The 22,571-nt window shown below is 36.0% G+C and overlaps 1 protein-coding gene across 1 annotated transcript in view; it reads left to right on the forward strand.

The window, feature by feature from the left end:
* The first annotated feature begins 2,781 nt into the window (after window positions 1-2,781).
* LOC110036048 (LRR receptor-like serine/threonine-protein kinase RPK2) overlaps window positions 2,782-22,571 on the forward strand; it is a 25,372-nt gene continuing 5,582 nt past the window's right edge. The window contains 2 exon segments of the mRNA XM_020740392.1: window positions 2,782-2,956; window positions 3,677-3,848. Of these exon segments, the coding sequence (XP_020596051.1) occupies window positions 2,782-2,956; window positions 3,677-3,848 (347 nt within the window).

Consider the following 22,571-nt stretch of genomic DNA (forward strand, 5'->3'; position numbering starts at 1 on the left):
GACATGCATTTTGAGTTTCTTTCAGGTGATGGAACGAGAAGACTCTCCACGTACACTTTTACAGTTTACAGTGTCGTCTTTCTTGTCTTGTATCTTCCTACTGCACTTTTATTTATGCTTGTATTTACATACCTGCATAGAAAATATAAAATTGCATAAATCACCCCCACAACATTTTGAAAACTAAAGTTAAAATCAACCAAGATAAAATTCATCGCCACAAAATTCAAAATATAAAATAACTCAAAATTTAATCACAAACATCACACAAAACTACAATTGCAACTAAATTAAGATGTCTCTATCAGATGATCGAGAATCCCTCAGAGGAGGTAACCTACGGTTGCTAATGAGGCTTGCCACGGTCTAAATGAAATTATGGAACTCATTAAGTTGAGTTTATTAAATTCATTTGGACTAAGTAAATCCAATAGAAAATAGTGGTGCCCGAACAAGGGAACTGTGATATCCTAACCGGTGTCGCTTTAATCAACTTTAACATGCTCCATAAAATTTAAAGAACTTCAACCATAAGGCCACCTGATTTGACATCATAACTGGATACCCTAGAAAACTTAAACTCGTTAAATCCATAGGATTTCAAGGTTGCTTGCTTATGCAATATAAATCCTCACATCATCTTTAGGCCTTCGCATAGCCCTGTTATACAATGTAAGCCCTAACATGTCTTAGGATTCCGAGGTTGTCAGTTGTCACGACCTAAACCCTCACATCTTCCAGGCTATTTGTGTGATTGTGTCACACGAATGTAAGCCCTAATTAATAAAATTGGCAGAATGAAACACTTAAATATTTCTCCTCAAAACTGAAGCCAAACAATAGGATAAACCGGGAAGTCACCAAGGTTCTCCTCCGGATCCATGACTTCCCCTAATTCTTCCTCCTCTGTATTTTACAATAAAAGTTCCAAGTTTGAACCATTCCCCTTTGCACACCTCTTTGTCCGATTTTGTTGAAAAGTCCTATCCTTTTAACCTCCTTGAAGATAATTTCTCCTGGTTTTTATCGAGAGTTTTCTTAGATGACTTTGGTCATTTAAGACGTAATTAACTATAGGGGTTTGCTTTTATAGGAAGCTTTTCTCTAACCCAACTTAATATAAAATCTATTTAATTTTTCATATTAAATAGGAGAATTTGTTGGCAAATAAAATGGTTTCACAGACCAAACGAATGTCATATCTTTCTTAGTTTATTTGATCGAGCCTAACCCTCAAGTCTTGTGTTTATCCTTCGGGATAGATGCAGGATTTGAGGTAAAGCGCTATTTTATTTAAATAATAAAAAATATGGAGTTAGTTTGATTTTCATATTTTTTTAAACTTAAATCTATATGTAAATTAAGCGTCCTCTCGAAGCGGGCGATGAGATTTCCATTCCGGTGACTGACAGCTTCTTACGGGCAACTCCCCCAACTTTTTAGTGTCAAAAGCTTTTGTCGACTCCACTGGGGATGAGCTTTTCTCTCCATTTAAACAGAAAAAGTATCTTCATACATTGTTAATGCATTCAAGTCTTTTATGAACCAAAATTTCCCTTCTTTCGTTGGCATGCTTTACCCATTTTTGCCTTGGAAAGTACGGTCAACTCTTTGGACTATATGTTCAATCATCTTTAAACAGAGGGGTTCAGGAGGCCATTAAGGACTCTTTAAATCTTCATGTGGGTACGACCCCAATAGAAGTGTTGGTGGACTAAATTCCACCTGAGCATTATGTGTTGCTAAATAGGTACCGCATCGGGTCCTAAACACTTCACATCTCCTTCTCAAGTTTGAATTGCTATTGTGCAAATTAAATCAAAGTTATGTTGTCTTGCGCGCGCTTCAAATTTTCTTTTTTACAAATTAAATTTTTTTTCTACTTTCAAATCACCTTTTTATTAAAATTTTTGAAATCTCCACAAACTAAAATTTACCCGGCCGACAGACTAATCTTTATTAATTTCTAGTGCTTGCATTAAGATTACAAGTTCTTGGCCACATAGCAAACCCTAGAGCTTTCTTCTTTTAAAGTTGCTGCAATGGCCTGCCCAAATCTAACTTTTTTCTGCAACTTGCCAACAAGCCGTGAAGCCCGCAACGTTGTTCCCACCATTAAGTTTGGTGCCAGATTTGCCAGATTTGAAGACCTTGAGGTCATCCTCAGAAAAGCTCCGTTTTTCGTGATGAAAGTCACCCCTCCAGAAATTCAGGAGCCATCTGCTGAGTTCAACCTGAACTGTCTTCAGAAATTACCTTCTTGTAAGAAGGCTAAGACTGCTACTGCCACCGCAGCGCCTACCAAACCTACTGTTCCTACTACCAAGGGAAAACAAATACTGATTGTTGAAGATAGTTGAGGATCCAACTGAAGGATTAGCTGCTCCACCTTCAGTGTTTGAAATCGGACCAAGTTCAAAGACTGCACCGCTAACCCGAACTCAGAAAAGAAATCGCAATAGGAGGATTCGGAAGGCTGCTAAAGCCCAGGCTTCTGAGAAAACACCCGTCAAGGAAGAGCCACACCAAGAGGAATTTGAACTACCAGAAATATATCCACTGCTACGATGAAGCAGATTTCATCATCTAGTGGACACCGACGAACACGAGAGTGTCAATAAGATTGTTGTTGCATTACCATCACTTCATGGACAGGATAGCGAGAAAAAGAAGTCTACCCCTATCACTCGAGTCAACTCAGTTTTTCAGAGACTAGCTGGCAAAGGAGGTTGTTCAGTCCGTGAGTTACTCAAACGAGTGGGACATGCAATATCCCCACAAATGAAGGAAGAGATTTTAAGGGACATCAAGTCCGCCAAACAAAAGTCAAATGAAAATCTGCCTGCTTGCATTCCCGTCTGGTTCCGCTTGGGAAACAGGGTTGATACTGCCGCTGTTACTACAGATTCCACCGCTACCAGAATCACAGGCCGTCGACCAGTTAAGTCAAGACTGGGTCCGAGAATCCTACCAAGCACACATCACAAAGTTATTCTTAAATAGAAAAAGATAAAGAGGTTACCTGATATTGCATCTAGTCTACACCATGAGGAGCATATTTCTCCTTGACATACCAATGTTTCTGCTAGGACACTCCATCCTGAGACATCATCGTTAAAGAGGAAAATATGGATACCCAAGGTTGCTGCACCGATACAGTCCAATGATCCCGCAGGGCAAGATCATAGAATGAAGCCAGGGTCCGAAATATCTAACATTGTCACAACGATTTCCAGTGAGATGGAAGAAGAAGTAGAGGATGTCTAGCAGGGTCCTCCAGATCTTAAGATGATTCAATAATTGATAATCAAAGAAAAAGTTAAAAGGCTCAGAGTTGAGATTTCTGAGCTGGCTCGGGAACATGGAGTTTCCATCGATGATGATGATGAAAATTTTGACTATAACATTTACCTAGAAGAAGATTTCATGGATGTCCATGTTATCGAGACCAGGGTCACTGCATTTGCGTGCAACACTCAACCTTCTACTGAAGAGAACGCCGTAGATGAGCTGCGCTGGGCTATCCTCCTAAGGGATGAGCAAGTCAGCCTATTGAAGAAAAGGATAGAAGAGATGGCCGCCACCATGACCGCTATGGCCACAATTCAAGGGCAATCACAAGTGACGCAACTAGCATCTCCAGAGATTAACTAACCAAAAATCTTACATATTACAGATGAAAGAAGAGAAGTTTCCTCAGCAAACAGGGATGAGCAACCAAAGAACGATTCTCCATCAAGCGCCATGCCAGATAAAGAATTCAAACAGATGGTTGAGCAAGTTCGGGATGCCTTAACCCAATCTAAGGGTGGTGCATTGATTCTAAAAGATAAACCTTACCCGAAAGAGTTTGATGACGTACCTTTCCCTAAGGGTTTTGTATTCCTAAACCTCAAGATATTTGATGGGATCGGAAATCCCAGACAGCACCTAACACACTTCTGAGCCAGTTGTGGCAATACAAGAAATAACGAAGCTTTACTCTGTCAACAGTTCGTCAGCAGCCTGTCAGGAGTTGCTTTCAATTGGTATGACAATTTGCCTAAAGGATTAGTTAAGACGTTCGCTGAGTTGGAGCAATTATTTATAAAGAAATTTGCTGGAGTGCAACATCATGTTTCTATAGGAGAACTCATGATGGAGAAACAAAAGCCCAACGAGACTTTGGTGGATTACATTTTAAAGTAGAGAAACCTTAGCATGAAATGCGAACCTCAGCTACAGGAACATCATGCGATTGAGATCCTTCTCAAAAGCATTCATGGACCCATAACTTTCATGCTGTAGGGACTCACCATCAAATCCTTCAAGTAGCTACTCAGCAAGACTAGCAGTCTTCAAGAAGAAATCAAACACATGGATTCTCACGAGAAGTCAAAGACAACCAGAGTGTTTGAAAAGAAATCTGAAACCGTCGCAACTGTTGATAAAGGAAAATAACCGATAATGATATATGCAGAAACTCCTCGTCAATGTTCGTCACAGCAGGCTCCGAAACAGAATAGCCAGTCTAACCAACGACTGTCTCAGGGAGGATCATCACAGAATAAAAGAATATCTCTGACATAATGACAAAAAATGGTGTACTCTTTCAAAGATGAAGCTGTAGCTAAAATATTTAGAAAATTGATGATGAAGCCCGAGTTCAAACTACCAGACCCAAAGAAACCCGAAGAGGTCGATAAGAAGGATCAATCGAATTATTGCCCATATCACAGATTACTGGGACATACAATAGAAGAATGTTTCATCTTTAAGGATTGGCTCTAGAAAAATCTCAAAGAAGGAAATATAACGATCCCAAAAGAGTATTTAAAAGAACCTAAGAGGCTCCTAAACAAAATACATAATTCATCAAAACAATCTTCCACACATGCCGGAAAAGATGGATGGGATAAAGTTTGGAGCAAATCATCTAAGAAGATGTTAAATCAAATCCATAATGCTTTAAAGCAAACTACCACTCAAAGTCTTCAGCCCGCCAGGCCCGAGATGAAAATTTCACCGCAAGAGCCGTCGTCATCCAAGTCAAAGAAAAAGAAGAATGTCATCACAAGGATTGATAGCATGGGGGGTAAGATAGGGGCTGCCTCTTCTAGATTGGCTGTCTCGGATTCGGGAAAGAAAATCCTCAAACCCCTGAGTTTGTATGATTATCTTTTTACCCCTCCAAGGACTGATGAATATAATGATTGGGATTTCGGCTACGTTTTAACTATTTCTAGTGATGACGTAATCAATCATGACCAATCTAACCTTTATCTCAATTCCCAAAATGATCCTCAAATTGTACTTGAGTCCAATGAACTCGCTAACAATACCGAAGAAGACATCAACGATACCGCTTACGATAGCACCGAGAGCGAGGAGCCAACCCTAGAGCACCATGGTGCACCACTCACCCTCAACTTAGATCTCTCCGACAAAGAAGAAACACCGGAAGACCGGAAGATTCAACAATAAGAAGAAACACCGGAAGATTCAACAATGATACCTCAAGAAGAAGAAATTACGGAAATAAACTTAAGAAGTGGTAAAGTATTGCCCCCAAGGATAGCGACTACAGACAAAGGAAAACAAATAGTAACTCAAGAGGAATTACCTCCAACTCCGTCAATGGAAGAACCACACAGTTAAGAGAAAACTGGAGGATCACACAAATTGAATTACAACTTACTAGCTCATCTTAGGAAGTTGCCGACCCGACTAATAAATTTATGATGTCTGATCTTGTCAAAAGAGATGAGAGAAGCTCTGGTTACATTTTTGCTTGACCTAGAGATTTGTCTAGCTCAGTTGGCCAGCACATCCTCAGATGAAGTTTGCTCATTGAAAGAATAGTCACGGGTAACCTTCACAGATGGAGATTTGCTGCTTGGTACCATCGATCACAATCGACCACTCTACATCTCCGTCAACATCGACAGATTCGTATTATCCAAAGTTCTGGTAGATATAGGAGCATCTCTCAACTTGATGTGCCTACGGACATTTGCGTATTTCGACATCGAAGTCCAAGAGCTTACGGTTGATAAAATGATGCTAAGAGGATTTAACCAAAAAGGAGAAAGTTCCCTTGGATCGATCACATATCACATTACTTATGAAGGACTTATGAAGGTTGGAGAACTAGCAACAACCACTAAATTTCTTATCATCGACACTGAGACCTCTTTTACTTGGTCGATTGGTCGACCGTGGATTCATGAACACAACATGGTTCCATCATCTCTACATAGTGCATCAAATACTGCAAAGAAGGACAAGATTATTGCATCAAAGGAGATCTACAACCGTTTTCAATTCATGAACTCGGTACTCATGAAGATGCTGCCTACTACGCGCCACTAAAGAAAATAGTCTTCTCGTGCTAGATTCCAACAAACAAGAATGAAGATTCAGAAAACTCATAAAAAGGATGTCATTCAAATCTGCTTCAACAATCTTCCTCCACCCTTCTACATTAAATCGGTGGAGCTTCTTTTGGTTTGCACACCCGAGGTCGAGGCCGGTGACGTGGACAAGAAAGCATCAATCTAATTGTTTAACGGACTAGGACAACCATCAACATTGGTGATGAAGACAATTCTGAAGATGAAATAATGATGACAAAATAGAAGAAACCTCAGTACAAGATATCCTTAGAAGATACGAAGAAAAGTGAAGAAAACGAAGAAAAGTGAATATGAAATAATGTAAGATCGGATAAGCCACTATGTGAATACTATGACCCTTACTCTGATCCTCCCTCAAAAGGTCGAGAGTTTAGAGGACAAGAGTTTACGTAGTGTTGGTTCAAAGCCGATCAAATTTTATCGTGCTTCTACCTCTACTAATCTTGAAAATCATGTAAATTTGGATGATGATCCTAACAAACTAATGGAATTGCCTTTTGATTACTTTTAGCCATATGTACAAAAGTTAATTCAACAGGGACATTTGCTAAAACAAATGCTAAAAGGTAAAATACAACTTTTTGAAAAATTATGGAGTGTTAAACGTTGAACTCCAAACTCGAAAGAGGGTCTTGGATTTGGTACAGTGGGACCAATCGATGATTCAAAATTTTGCATGGTTGTTAATAGTAAATCAGGAGAGGATTGCCTCGATATAGAGGATGACTCTAATGATCAACCAATAGAAGTTGCTTCGCCAGAATTTGAGGAGAAAATCAAGTCAACTGTCGACGAGTTAAGGGAAATTAACCTTGGGACAAAAGAACAACCCCGACCTACCTTTATAAGATCTTTACTCAATGATGAAGAATCTTCAAAATTGATCAAATTGTTAACATAATTCAAAGATTGCTTCACCTGGAGTTTTGATGAAATGTCAGGACTGTCAGGAAAGGTAGCAGTTCATAAACTCGGGGTGGACAAATATATTACTCCTTTAAAAAAAGCCCCCAGACAAATGCGCCTCGAAATAGAATAACAAGTCATAGCCGAGGTGAATAAATTAATAGATGCTAACTTTGTGCGGGAAGAGCAGTACCCCACATGGTTAGCTAACATTGTTCCAGTCAAGAAGAAAAATGGACAGATACGCGTTTGTGTGGATTTCAGAGATCTAAATAAAGCATGTCCGAAAAACGAGTTTCTGCTACCAATATTAGAAATGATGGTGGATATCGCTTCAACACACAAAGTTTTCTCCTTCATGGATGGATCGTCGGGGTACAACCAAATCAAGATGGCTCCTGAAGATGCAGCCCTCACAGCCTCTCGAACACCGATTGGAATTTTCTGTTACACAGTAATGGCGGTTGGGTTAAAGAACGCTGGAGCTACAGCCCAATGAACAATGACGAAGATTTTTGACGACCTCATTCATAATTAAGTGGAATGCCACGTGGATGATTTGGTCATCAAAAGTAAACAAAAAATAGACCATTTGTACGATTGAAGGATTGTGTTTGAACGGTTACGACGATATGACCTTAAAATAAATCCCTTAAAAAACACCTTTGGCGTTACCTCCAAGAAATTTCTAGGATTCGTTGTCCATCATCAGGGAATCAAGATCGACCCGGATAAGATTAAAGCCATCTTGATCTTAGAAATGCCTTCTCCTAAAACCTTAAAACAATTACGTTCCTTCCAGGGGAAGTTGGAATATCTGAGAAATTTTATTTCTAATCTCTCAAGTAGGTGTCAGCCCTTTTTGACATTAAATAAAAAGGATGCCAAATTCATTTGGGAGTAGAGAGGATGAAAATGCTGATTATTTGCGTATTAAAAAATTCACAATGCCAACTGTTGTATAACAATAATAATTTCAGGACCTGTCCCAGGGAAACCGTTGATACTTTATACCGTGGCTTTAGATGACTATCTTGGAGCCCTCTTAGCCCATGTCAATGATGAGGGTAAAAAAAACACACTCTACTACTTAAGTTATCGTCTAATACCGACGGAGATGAGCTATCCACCTATTGAGAAGCATTGTCTGGCGTTAATTTTTGACACCTAAAAGCTTACACATTACATGCTCTCTCATAAGATTACTCTAATTTCAAAAGTTAACCTGTTGCAATATTCGATGACCCGATCAACACTCTCTGGACGTCTAGTAAGATGATCAATGATCTTATTGCAATTTGATATAAATTTTGTTCCCCTCCGTGCTATTAAGAGACAAATTCTAGTAGACTTTCTCGTTGCACACCCACTGCCAGCTGGGTCCCCTCTCAACGACGAACTACAAGATGAACAAGTACTATAAATGGAATTCTCCAATGTGCAATGCTGGGAAATGTACTTTGACGGTGCTTCATCAGCCAGAAAAGATAAAGGCTCAGGCACCGTTATACAAGGAAAAGCAGGTATCGGTTTAATTTTTATCACGCCAAATAAAGGAATGTTGAGGTTCTCATACCACCTGACAGAGCCATGCACTAACAACGAACTGGAATACAAAGCCTTAATCACATGGTTGGAGTTGGACATTTCAATGGACATAATAGATATTGCCATCTACGGCGACTCTCAACTTGTCATCCAACAAGTTGTCGGATAATATAAAATTTTGAAACCAAGACAAGCAGAATATCACCATTACACGATGAAGCTGCTGGAACAGATTCCTAATGTGACTTTTTATCTGATTCTTCGGTGAGAAAATGCCCTTGCTGATGCACTAGCAAAACTCGCTAAAGAATTGGCATCTCCCCCTGAGGATTCTATTGAAATCACAGTACAAGGAAGACAGGTTTTTTATCAAATTGACCTTAAAAATCTACACAAGCTTGGAAAAGAAAAAATAATAAATGCGGTTGCAAATATCACGAAGATTGGCGTAAACTATTGATTGAATATTTGCAGACTAGAAAGCTACCAGAAGACAAGTCTGAGGCCCACCATATCACAAAAAGGGTTATGACGTATGCTCTAGTAGGTGATGTCTGTTGACCTCACTTTTGGTTGAGGTCTAGAAACTTCTTTAGTAGCCTAGGTCTAGCCATAGGACTTTCCTACTGACTAGTCTTAGAAAACTAGAAAAGATACCCTCACCATAGGGCCAAAGATGAAAATGATGATCAAAAGACTCGAATGTTATTGGCCAACAATGATGACCGACTGCATGGAGACAATCAAAAAATGTCACCAGTGTCAAGTGCATGGGGTGGTCTTGCACCAACCTCCGAATGTGCTACACCCAACTATTGCTTCGTGGCCATTTGAGTGTTGGGGCATGGACATAATAGGTCCGATAGACCCTTCATCCTCCAAAGGACAAAGATTTATTCTCGCCGCTACAGATTACTTCTATAAATGGGCAGAGGCAGTACCGCTATGAGAGGTTACAGCACAACATGTCCTCCAATTCTTCAAAAGCCAAATCGTCTACCGTTTCGGTGTACCGTACAGAGTACTCTCAGATAACAGGATGACATTCAAAAGTATAAAAATCAACAACTTCATCAAACGACACGGAATAGATTGGAGATACTCTACAATTTACTATCCCAGAGCAAATGGATTGGCTGAGGCCTTCAGCAAGAATTATTACAAATTTTAAAGAAAACACTCAATGAAAATGAAAGAGATTGGCACAACAAATTGCTTGAAGCTTTGTGGGCCTATTGGACAACATTTCGGATACTGGACAACATTTTGGACTCCCACTCAATGTACACCTTACATGCTCGTGTATGGTTCTGAAGTTGTACTGCCACTAGAAATTCAGATATCGTCTCTCAGAGTCGCAGTCGCCGACAAAGAAAAGTGAAATGCTCAGACTCGAGGAACTAGAGAGTCTGGAAGGAAAATGGCTTGAAGCACAACAATATTTGGAGCTTTATCAGGCAAAGATGGTGCAAGCTCACGACAAATCGGTTAGCCCAAGGACATTGAAAGTTGGTGACCTCGTCCTTGTACTCAAAAGGCCTATTATTGCATGCCGCAAGATAGATGGAAAATTTGAACCAACTTGGGAGGGACCATTTTTCGTTGAAAGGTCTACAAAGGAGGAGCCTACCAATTAGTAGATTTCTGGGGTGAAAGACCCATGCTACCAATCAACGGACGATAACTAAAAATATATCACGCAACCTAATGTTGTTTATCGCCGCTTGATTTGAAAATTGTAAAATTTTGATTATTCTGGGGGTTATCTATGTGGCCAAAAGTCTATGACCGGGTCCAAAAATTTTGTAATTAACCTCAATTTAATGAAGAATTTGGAAAATTACACACTGCAATTCTCTTTTCTACCTTTAAGTTTAAATTTAATGTTCTACTAAATTAAAAAAAATAAATACATAAATAAATAACTTCATCAACAAAATAAATTAAAATTTCCTCTAATTAAAAACCTCTTTTTTGTTCTTGTCCATGGAGAAAACAAAATCACACTTTAGTTTAAAAGAAGAAATCATTGTCAAACCAACAACAAGTCTCAATTAAAACAAAAAGTAATCTAGAACAAAAGATTAAAACTCATCTTAAGTCCTTAAAATAAAAACTTATCTCAAGTCCTCCAACAAAATCTTGAAGTTCCTTTAATTCTCTTCTCTTTTACAATCACTCAAAAAAAATAACGAAAATGATAAAATAAAAGTAAATGTGGTGCCTGAAAATCTCTCTGAACTAACTCCCCAAATGAGAGCTTTCAAACTTTCCAATACTTTCAAGATTCTTTTCTAAGTCCTCTCTTCTTTCTTTTATAATTTTACAAAAGGTGCCTTGGTTTCTCTTCAAAATATGTCTAGATTCGATCTATTTCTCCAAGAGATGAATCCTTTCGTGATAATTTTCATCCATCGTGGTTATAACCACCTATTAAGCGAAAATTTGCAGAAACCTAATTTCCTCGCCCAACAACTGTCACTGGTGCTTAAGCGCGGGGTCTCTGGTGCCCAGACGTGACCTTCTCTGTTTAATCGGCACTTAAGCGTCGGATCTGGAGCTTAGACGCCAAAACTCTTTTTCACATTTTTCACCTTTTTGGTCCAAATTTGATCCTTTTTCACTCCTTTTAGCATTTTTCACCCTTTTTACCTGCATCTGCAAGAAAAACACAAAAATACATTCCATTAAAGCACAATATCTCAAAAATAAGTATAAAAATGTGTCTTAAAACACTATATATTTTAGGTTGATCAACACCAAAACCACCAAGTACACCCTATGGACCAGGCTAGACCCACTAAAACCAGCCAAGGTGAGCTATGGACCAATGGTCCCTTGATTTAAGGGATTTCAACACATATTTAGCCTAAACTTGAAATATTTTTGTCGTCATAGCTTACCCTTGGGAGTTAATCATAATTAGCCGCCCCCTGACCTCCCTGAGCTCATGGGTGACTAGACTCAGTCCAGCCACCACCTCAGCCGTTGGAAATAGCCAGCCCAAGGGAGCCCCAAATGGCCAAAACACAAAAGTAAACCTCCCTGACTTGGCTCACTCCCATTGGTCATTAGAGCCTTTCCTCCCTCCCCCTCAGCATGTTTTAGCTCCCAATTCCCAACCCTGAGCTCCACCAGGTAGCCATGGCTATAAATGGGGCTCTTCACGACCAAAGGAGAGAGTGCATGAAACCTTGGGGAAACTCTGTCAAAATCTCACCAGTGCCTCTCCAAACCATCCCAAGTACAATCCCCTTGCTCTCAGCCACTCATAACTACCCCTTAGAGCCAATTTCTTAACTAAAATTTGCCCTAAAACCAGGATAGATCTCTCCACTCCAACACAGTGAACCAAACTTCAATTAATTGTGCACACACCATCCCCACAATGAAAGAAGTTGAATCCCCATCAAAGCCCCCTCTGAAATAGCCTCTAACATAGCTCTAGACCAACACCTAAAACAGAATTTGATTGAAATCATATCTAGACAATTCACCAGGGCATAAGACTTCATTTGGAGGTTTGTTGGACTCAATCAAAGCTACCACAACTATTTGATTGTATTTGATTGAGGCCTACTATTTGATTGAGGCCTCACCTCTTAGACAAAGGTATTGCACCTCAACCCTAATCCGAGTCTTTTTTGATTCATTATATGTATTTATTGTATTTCATAAAGTATATACCGTATATATGATTTTGCTTGAGTAGATGATGGTTTATAAATAAACCCCATGTTGATTGGTTGAGTCTAGGCTAAGATCTTAAGGTTTTAGTGTGAACGGTTTTCGGGTTAGGTCACTTGGGGATGATAACAGGGAGCCATTCGATCGTGTGTGTATCCAACGGGCAGAGGAGATCGAGTGGGACAGACTCTTGGTGCGTGAACCGCAGGCCGCGTAATAGCTGAGGTGGATGGTGACGATGAATGGGAGTGCACCGCGTGTGAGTTCGGAGCCGCCGTAGGTTGAGTTGGCGTCGCGTAGGATAAGTAAAAAAATATGGATTTTCTGAATTATTTTAAATGCCTAAACTTCAAAAATTCATATCTTTCTCTAGAAAAACTATAAAAATAAAATAAAAATGCCCACTTTCTCAGTGAACAAAGGAGAATAATGTGGACTAAAAATAAAAATTATTTTCTTATTTCCTAATTTTTAATGAATTAAATACCCTCTGGAGTATTTTAATTCATTATGATCAAACATTGCTCACCATGGCTGAAAATTTTGAGTAGAGACTATGTTCTTTGATTTTTCTAAGGTTAGAGGACATCTCTATGCTTCTAGCCTTAATTTTCAAGTAAAAGTAACTATTTTAGCTTATTTTATATATATAAATCAAAATATCATTTGGAAAATTATGAGAATAATTTTAGTTGGTTTCATATGGTCAAAGAAGTCTATGAAAATATCATGATGTCTTGAATTATCTTGTAAATTTCAATAACTAATTAAATGTAAATATCTTCTATAAATTTATGTAAATTATATACTTATCCAAAATTGACAAAATCAACCCCACATTGTTCATCCCCACATTGTTCATAAACCCCACATTGTTCATAAAAATCATGTTTATCCACTGTAAAAATTTGAAACCTATTTGATTAAGTTCAAGTATTAAAGGTTATTTTTAAGGAACCTTGTATTCAAAAAAATAATTATATTAAATTAAATACACTTGAGAAAGTTATGAAATATGGTTTTCTTAGTTCCTTGTGATCAGAGCCACTTAGAAAAAATAAAATTTTTTTTAAAAAAATACTTAATTTTTTAGTTTTCTTTTGAATTCTAAAATAATTAAAAATATCAAATTATTTCAAAAAGTGCATAATTGCTCTTTGATCACTTGGGTCTCATTAAAATATTCTTCTTATTTTTTCTTAAGTTAAAAATAAATTTTAAAGGCTTAAAAGTTGATTTTCATTATTTTCCTATTAAAATAATTATAATAATTTAATTTAAAAAATCATGAAATTTTGTCTAAATATTTCTCTGACCTAGGGAAACCTCTAATAATTTTCTCATAAATAAAAACTTTATCTTGGAAAGTTAAATAAATCAATTACTAAAAAAGCCTATTTTTTGTGTTTAAATAAATATTTAAATTAAATTAAATTTTGAGAAGTCCACATGTTCTCCTCTAACATTATAATTACCTCATGGATATGACACTCTAAACCCTCAAGGTCATTTGAGTTGTGTCTAATGAGTTTTAAGGTGAAATGCCCCTAAAGGCAAAGCGGTAATTTTAGACTTTGGTGCCTTAATCAAAATTTAAGAGTAACCAAGGGAGAATGGGTAATTTTGAGCTTAATATACATTCCTGGATGATTGAAATACAATGGGACTAAAAGGTAGAAACTCACTCACCACCTTTGAAAAAGATCAACAAAATCATAATCCTCCTAATCTTCATGACTTGGAAGTCAATTAAGATCAAATGATTCTTAAGTGATGGGCATAAGCTGGAAAGATGATAGTTTACTTTTCTCAAGCCCAAAGTTAAGCAAGCCCAAAGTCTCAAGCCCAAAGTTAAGGATGATTTTGACTATTTTATAGGAATACATATCACTTAAATCAAAATTTTGATAATCACCATTCCACCTGTCATTAGGGCTGTCAAAATGGTTCATTGTTCGCAAATAGCTCGTGTTCAACTCGTTAAGAAGCTCGTGTTCGGCTCATTAATTTCGTTCGATAAGTTAACAAGCCGAACATGAACAACACGAACAAAAGATGTGTTCATTTGTGTTCAGCTCGTTTTGGCTTGAAATACTAGTCATCAAGTTTGTATATATATATTAAGTAGTATTTTAATAATATCTAATTGACTACAAGGCTACAAGGATTTATAACCAATTAAAATATTGACTAAGAAAATAGAATAAAAATTATTAAATTATATTCAAATGATATTTTAATATAAATAATAATTTTTAAATATAAATAATAATTTTTATATAAATAATAATTTTTAAATCTTGCTCAAACCCTTATTATCTTATGGCTACATGATTAGGGTTTTTAAAAGGAAACTTTGTTCGTGAACAGCTCATGTTCGGCTTGTTAAGCAAAATAGTCTAACACGAACACACTTTTTGAGCTCGAAATATAAACGAGCCGAAAATGAGCTATGCATGGCTCGCTCGTCTTCGGCTCGTTTACACCCCTACCTATCAGGATTGTCAAAGGCTTAATAGTGACCAAGGCTTAATGTCTAAACTCAGTTGATTGGATTTAGAAAATGATATGATTGGTGATTAACATCTTTAAACACTACAAGCCTGACTGTAATTGTGGGCACCACAATCTTTAGATGACCTAAACTTGCCTTAGGGGCACCCACACACATAACTCTTAAATGAAACTTTAAACGAAACATCAATTGATTAAATGAGTATTCTATCCTTGGGATAATTAATATTCAAGTTTCACTAAGCAATGGGTAGTCACACTTCGACCTCAGATGATTAGTGGAACAATATGATAAGTTCAAAATGAACTCGGAATATTTCAAGAGATCTTTAAAATGGTCCAGGGTCATCTCCGAGCATTTTTGAAATCTATTGGACATTCTGAAGGGCAAATTGAAATTTCCATATTTTTGTTCTAAAATCATCCACTAGGATCTTCTGAGATTCAATATAATCATAACTTGGGGTTTGGTAGCTAAACCTTCATCTACTTCTGCAATTTAAATTCCCTGCAAAATTATATACATGCTTTGCGAGTACTAACCTTTCAGGTGGTGGAACGAGAAAAATCAACATGTACGCTTTTAAATTAATGCATTTACCTTCCTGTGATTTTTTCCTCGAGCTTGCATGTTAAACAACGATGTCACCTTGCATGAAAACCAATACTGTTAGGATAGCCGCAAAACCAAAATCAAAATTAAAATCAAACAAGATAAAATTCACACCATAACATTAAAAATATAAGACAACTCAAAATTTAATCACAAACATCACAAAACATCAATTACAACTAAATTAAAATGTCTCTATCAATGTCTCTATCGGAGTCTCTATCGGATGATCGGGAATCCCTCGTAGGAGGTAACCAACGGTTGCTAACGAGACTTCCCATTGTTTAGATGAAAGTATGAAACTCATTGAGTTGAGTTTAGTATATTCATTTGGACTATGTGAATCTGAAAGAAAGCCGGAATGAGGGAACCGTATGATCCAAACTGGTGTCGCTCTAATCAACTTTAATATGCCCCATAATATTTAAAGAACAATAACCATATGAACATTTGATTTGACATCATAACCTGACACATTAGAAAACTTAAACTCGTCAAGATGAGAAGCTTGGAGCTAGCATTGTGGGCAGCACAACCATCTTTATTAGTAAGAGAATCTACAATAGCATATCTTTCTTTAGAATTAAATAACCAAGCCATAGGACTTTGAGGTGGTTTGCTTATGTAACATAAATTCTTAACTCATCTTTAGACCTTTTGTATAGTTCTGTGGTACAATATAAGTGTTAACTCGTCTTGGGGTTCCGAGGTTGTTGTTCATCACGACCTAAATCCTCATATCTTCCAGACCATTTGTGTAATCGTTTCACCTAAATGTAAGTCCTAAAATAAATAAACTTTGTAGGCAAAACATTTAAATAATCTCTCTCTAAAATTGAAGCCAAACTATAGGGTAGACTGGGAAGCCACCGAGGTTCTCTTCCAGATCTATGACATCCCCTAGTTCTTCCCCCTTTGAATTCCATAATAAATGTTCCAAATTTGAGTAATTTTCCTTTCAAACCTCTTAGACCGATTTTGTTAAAAATTCCTATCCTTTTGACCTCTTTGAAGATAATATTTCCTAATTTTTATCGAGAATTTTCTTGGGGATGTTAATATTATCTAAGATGTAATTAACTATAGGGGATTGCCCTTATAGGAAGCTTTTCCGAACCCAACTTAATATAAATCCTATTTAATTTTTTGAATTAAATAGGGGAACTTGTGGGCAAATAAAAAAATTTTCACAAACCAAACGGGTGTCATTAATTTTTTTTAGTTTATTTGATCGAGCATCACCCTCATTTCTTGTGTTTATCTTTAGGGATAGATACAGAGTTTTAGGTACAGTGCTCTTTCATTTAAATTTTGAATGATATGGGATCAGTTTGATTTCATATATTTATAAAACTAAATATATATGTAAATTAAAAGGTCTTTTCGAAGCGGGCGACGTGATTTCGATTCCGGTGACCGACAGGTTCTTACGGGCAACTCCCTCCAACACAAAATAACGGTCCCTTTGAGAAGTCCCACAAAATTCATCTCGAACCACCTCAATCGGTAAGAAGTCATCCCAGGCGAATCTAGCGTAAAATCCGGTGCATCATGCGCCAACTATTTGTAAAATGGCGCATCTAACGCCAATATGACGCATCATGTGCCAATTTGCTGAAGACTGCACTGTTCTGGGTTTTGACGCATCTGGCACCAATCCAGCGCATCTGACACCAATCCAGCGAATCTAGCACCAATTTGGCGCATCATACGCTAGAACTCGAAACTTCACTGTTTTGACTCTAAATTTCATTTTTTTTTGTTATTTTTACTCCAAATGCCGAAAATTGATATACCTGGAACAAAAACATGAAAATACCCTTCTTTAAAGTGCAATATCACAAAAAATAATCTTAAAATATATACTAAAACAATATATTATTTTGGTGTATCAGTTACCCGCGATTCGACATGGCTATGCTAATCACTCCATCGTGTGGCCTTTTTCACCACTTGGGCATGTCCACGCCCAAAATCAGCGTGACCACAAGGTCAAGTGGTGTGGCTATGCCAATTCTAGGCATGTCCAAGTCGATTTAGATTTTTCGAAACTTTTTTTCTTCACTCTAATTTTTGTGCTAGTCCTTCTCTAACTTGCCAACAACAATTCCAACCTTCCAAATGCATAAAATCATGCATTTAAAGTGGAAAAAATTGTTCGAATAAAAAAAAAATCTTAAAAATTTGACGCATGTCATTCAACCAAACAAGCCTTTTTTTATTATTTAATTTATGATTTTTCTATTTATCTAGTGATGTGTTTCTATGATTATGCACTAGAAATGGTATTCTTTATCTATATCTATTTATGTGATTATGTGCTCATGACTAGTTTGATTTTATTTGTTTAACTCTCAGAGAAATTTAAACTTTCAGCCCTAATAATAGCATAAACTAAATTTAAATCAACTTATAGTAAAAAAGAAAAATATATTTATAGCGCATCACTTAAATAATAAACTAAAATCAAGAGGAAAAATCTAACCATCTGCATAATTCATATTAGATTCCCTTCTCAGTTTTAACAAATTACTCATGTCATAGAAAATGGGGCTCTAATTAGTAAAAATTATCACATTTACAAGGGAAATCCATCTTTACTGCATAATAGGCCTAATAGTTACTTTTTGTGCTTACATGAGTACTTAATTTTCATACTTATCATAGTTCGATTTGAGGAAATAAAATAAAAAAAATTTGTCGAACTAATTAAAATTAAAATTATAAAACTTGTATTAGTTAGGTGCATATGTATTTTGGTTATTCGATTGTTAGGTCAAGTCAGACTCAATAAAACTTCCTAATATATTAAAACTATCACTCTTAATGCGCATATGATTAAAATCATAATTTTAAAGCATAGGTGGAGTTTACCAGTAGCCCTCTCCAAGTCAGTTTATAAGCCTATTAGAGTTGAGCTGAATTTCACTCCCTTCCTACAGTGAAGTCTGTAAATCCTACTTTTTCAATTTTATACTAGGTTTAAGCTTCTTAGTTATATCTAAAAAGCTCACTTTAGTTTAAGGTCTGAGGTGGTCTAGTAGATTTATTGATATAGAGGAAGTCCTCTTCTATGTTTCTTCATAACCCCTCATTAGAAAGTAAGTCATAACTTTCTAAATAAAATATGATAGAATTTAACCAAAAATATCATATTCAGCCATCTTATTTTATAAAAGCCAAAGAAATAATGGATTGAAGTACAACTAAACCTTGAGCTATATAATGTTCTTTGCTTCTCCTTGGTTGGTTTCTCTTAAGAATTATTCCAAGTTTGAGCCAATTCTTTTGAACATTCTAGTTAACACCATTGAAATAAATTTTTTAGATATGTAGAAACCTCAACCACTATTCCAATAAAGACTTGTCTAAAGGGGCAGTACACTAGTACCACTTAGGATGAAATTCATTTTAGGGGCTTATCCCATCAAGGATAGGCATCCCTAGTTACTATAAATCTTATCCTATCTCATTAAGGAAATAAAAATATATTACAACACATTCCTTTTGAATAGCAAAATAATTATCTCATGATTTGATCAATATCCTAGCCTTCTAGGGTAATATACTATTCTCAAGATTTTACTCAATCATAAATGAAAAATTTTAAAATTCCATGTGCAATTTGCGTATTTTATCTCCCTATTAGAATGTATTCCCTATTTTAAACACAATTTCAACTCTAAAGTTAGAATGAAAATCAAACATTATTTAAACTTTAATCTAACCTAGTTAGAACCCTCTTATAAGGTTCAAATAATTTCCACGCAACATTTAAGTATGATTTGAATAATGTGAGTATGGCACAAACATGATTTAAATATTGCATAATTATTATTCAAATATAATTCAAACATTGTTTGAATTATATTATCCCACCCTTAATAGTTTTTTTAGTGCAATTCTTTTTATTTATTGTAACTATTTATTTAAATGTTCATAGTATTATATTTTTATAGATGCATTATATTGCTCAAGTTATAGAAAAGTGATGTGTTTGATAGAGAAAATGGTCAAGTAATTTTAAGGCTAAAGAGAACATCGTGTTAAAAATTGGAGGTCGATGCACCATATTTGATATTATTAAATCATTCAATGATAATTATTTAATGAGTGTATTATTGAAAAATTTGTGTAAAGGTGAGCTTTTTTGGTTCTCTTTGAATTTTTTCATTTGCTCTCATTTATAAAATTTCTAAAAATAAATATATTTATTATTTCAATTTTTTAGTTTGTTGCCATGAATTCAGAGTTATAAGTTTAAAATGCTCTCGTTATTGCAATTATCTCAAATGTACGAATGATTATCTTAGGCTTGCAACATGTTAACCATCACCAAAAGTATAATTTCTACTTATTCTTACAATTTGTTATGATTGTAACAGATTAAGATGATGTAGATTTTTGTTCCTTTACTCTATATAGCTTTTATGTTTTTTAGTGATTAATTTTGCTTTATTTCTTATTTTTATTTTTTTACATTAAATAGTATTCAATTATTATTTTCATTTTAATTATTTCACATTGTAGTGGCTGCTCAAAGTAAACAATCATTTTTTCTTTATTTTAATATTTTAAAAGCTAAAAGTTGATTTTCTCAATATCACCATATATTTAATGAGATTGATTTCAATTCTACTGATCTTCAGTAACTTATTCATTCACTTTCCAATGCGTAAGTTGTATTTGTTTATAATGAGTATTATCTTTACATGAATTTAATTTCAATGCAATGGAAAGTTTGTTTGTTGTAATAAAAACTTTAAACAACGAAGGACTGCAACTATGATAACTTCAAAGTTATACACCAAATAACATCTAGTTTATAGGGATTATTTATATCAACTTCTTGATTTACACATGCTCATTTATGGATGTATTTATATGTCTATTTAAATGCTTTTTTTTTGTTATAAATGTTATGTTGGCTCTTTAATTGCATTTTGTCGTTTTATAGTTTTTTGTTAAATCTTTTTAATTAAACTCTATCATATTATGGTCATATACTATAGATGTAAAACTATAGCTTATTCTTTTTAATCTTATGATATATTATATTGCCATTGTGATCACACTCACTCTTTTGTATTAATCTTATGATATATGTTATGAAGTATATTAAAATACACTCTTATTACCTATGCCGAAAGAACTAAGCAGATTCGTGAATGCAGTAGAATATTAGAATTCCATTCTATTCTCAAGAATGCATTACATAAACAATGATATATTATATATAAAGCTATAGAGAAAATTTTAGAGTAGAGGACCGCTAAGTTATGAAATTAGGGAAATAAAAGAAATGCTGCAGGTGGAGGCTACACAAGAGACCAGATGAAGCGATCGTGAGCTTGTTCCACGGACGAATGAAATGAATTGCAGGAAGGCACTTGGTAACAATACTTGTATAATCCTTGGAAGTAATGTGAATTAATGTTCTCTCTTGTGGTGCAATGTGATCTCATATGAAATGGTCTATTTCAATGTCTTTTATCCATGCATAAGAGATGGTGTTGGCGGCAATGATAAGTGTTAAGGTGTTGTCACAATGGATGACAATGGGAGAGGAAATATGTATGTCAAAGTTTTGTGTGAGATGTTGTAGTCAGACATCCATGGTGGTCGCAAGGAGAGCATGCTATTCCACTTCCTATGATGATCAAGTAATGGTTTTCTAATTTTGAGCTGTCTAAGATATGCTATTGTTGCCAATGAATGTGCAATGATATTTTGTTAAATTCAAACCCAATATAAATCAGAGTAGCAGTTGATATGGAGCTTTCCATGTGTGATGTGACGATCATAGTGACCAGTGCCTTTTTAGGTATTGAAGGAGGCCTTTGATAAGATGATAGTAATGAAGCAAGGGATTGTGCATATATTGGTAGAGAGTTTTCACGGTGAAGGCAATGTCAAGCTTGGTTAGGGTGAGGAATTGAAGATTGCCAACAATTTGTCAATATTTAATGGGTTGGTATAGGGTTGTTTGGTAGAGGGTGAAGGAGGGATTGCAATTGGTGATGCCTAGTTGCTGTAAAATGGTTTTAATGTATGCAGTCTGGGAGGCAAAATAGCTTTGTTCTGTCTTGCGACTTTGTATGCTTAGAAGGAAGGAAAGAAGACCTCGCTCTGATATCAAGTGAACCAAGGAGAATCGTGAATGTAGTAAAATATCATAGGTCCATTCTATTTTCAGCAAGGCAATAGATAAACAATGAGAATATATATAAAGCTATAGAGTATACTTAAGAGCAGAGGACCACAAAGTCATGTATGAAATTAAGGAAATATAAGAAATGGTGAGGTGGAGGCTGCATAGGAGATTGGAGGGACCACTGGCTGTTATGCCACATGTATGCTATGTTGAAGTATGGATTAAATATGGTTCGAGCATGAATTGAATAAAATGTGATCCATGATTGATCAATGTTTAAACCATAGTTGAATTTTGCATGATAGAATTCTGATTCGATCCAAGTTTTGCTTACATCATGATCGATTATGATTTAGATCGTGAAAAAGTTAACCTAATTTCAAGTCTTATTTAAGCCAAAATATCATTTAAGGAACATTAAACAAATAACCAAGTGCCAGAAAAAAGATTAAAACTTTATGGCAGCAGGGGATGGCAGATCCTTTGTAAAAAAGTAGAACACGAGCAACGCCAGACGAAGAAATCAGAATTCCTCTCTCCCGTTGTCTCTCCCGTTCTCTCTCGTGCCCGAGAAATGAGAGGACTCGCGTTTGATTCGCCTTTTTGGACAAACCAAAATTAGAGTTCAGATTAGGTTACTTTAGCCGTACTGGGTTTTCAGAATGTACCATTGCTTAACTCTCCCGGCCTATCTCTTCATATTCACCATCTCCGTCGCCTCCTCCGCTGCCACCACCACCGCCGCCGGAAGGGA

Source organism: Phalaenopsis equestris, unplaced genomic scaffold, assembly GCF_001263595.1.
Source record: "Phalaenopsis equestris unplaced genomic scaffold, ASM126359v1 Scaffold201904, whole genome shotgun sequence".
Classification (NCBI taxonomy): Eukaryota; Viridiplantae; Streptophyta; class Magnoliopsida; order Asparagales; family Orchidaceae; genus Phalaenopsis; species Phalaenopsis equestris.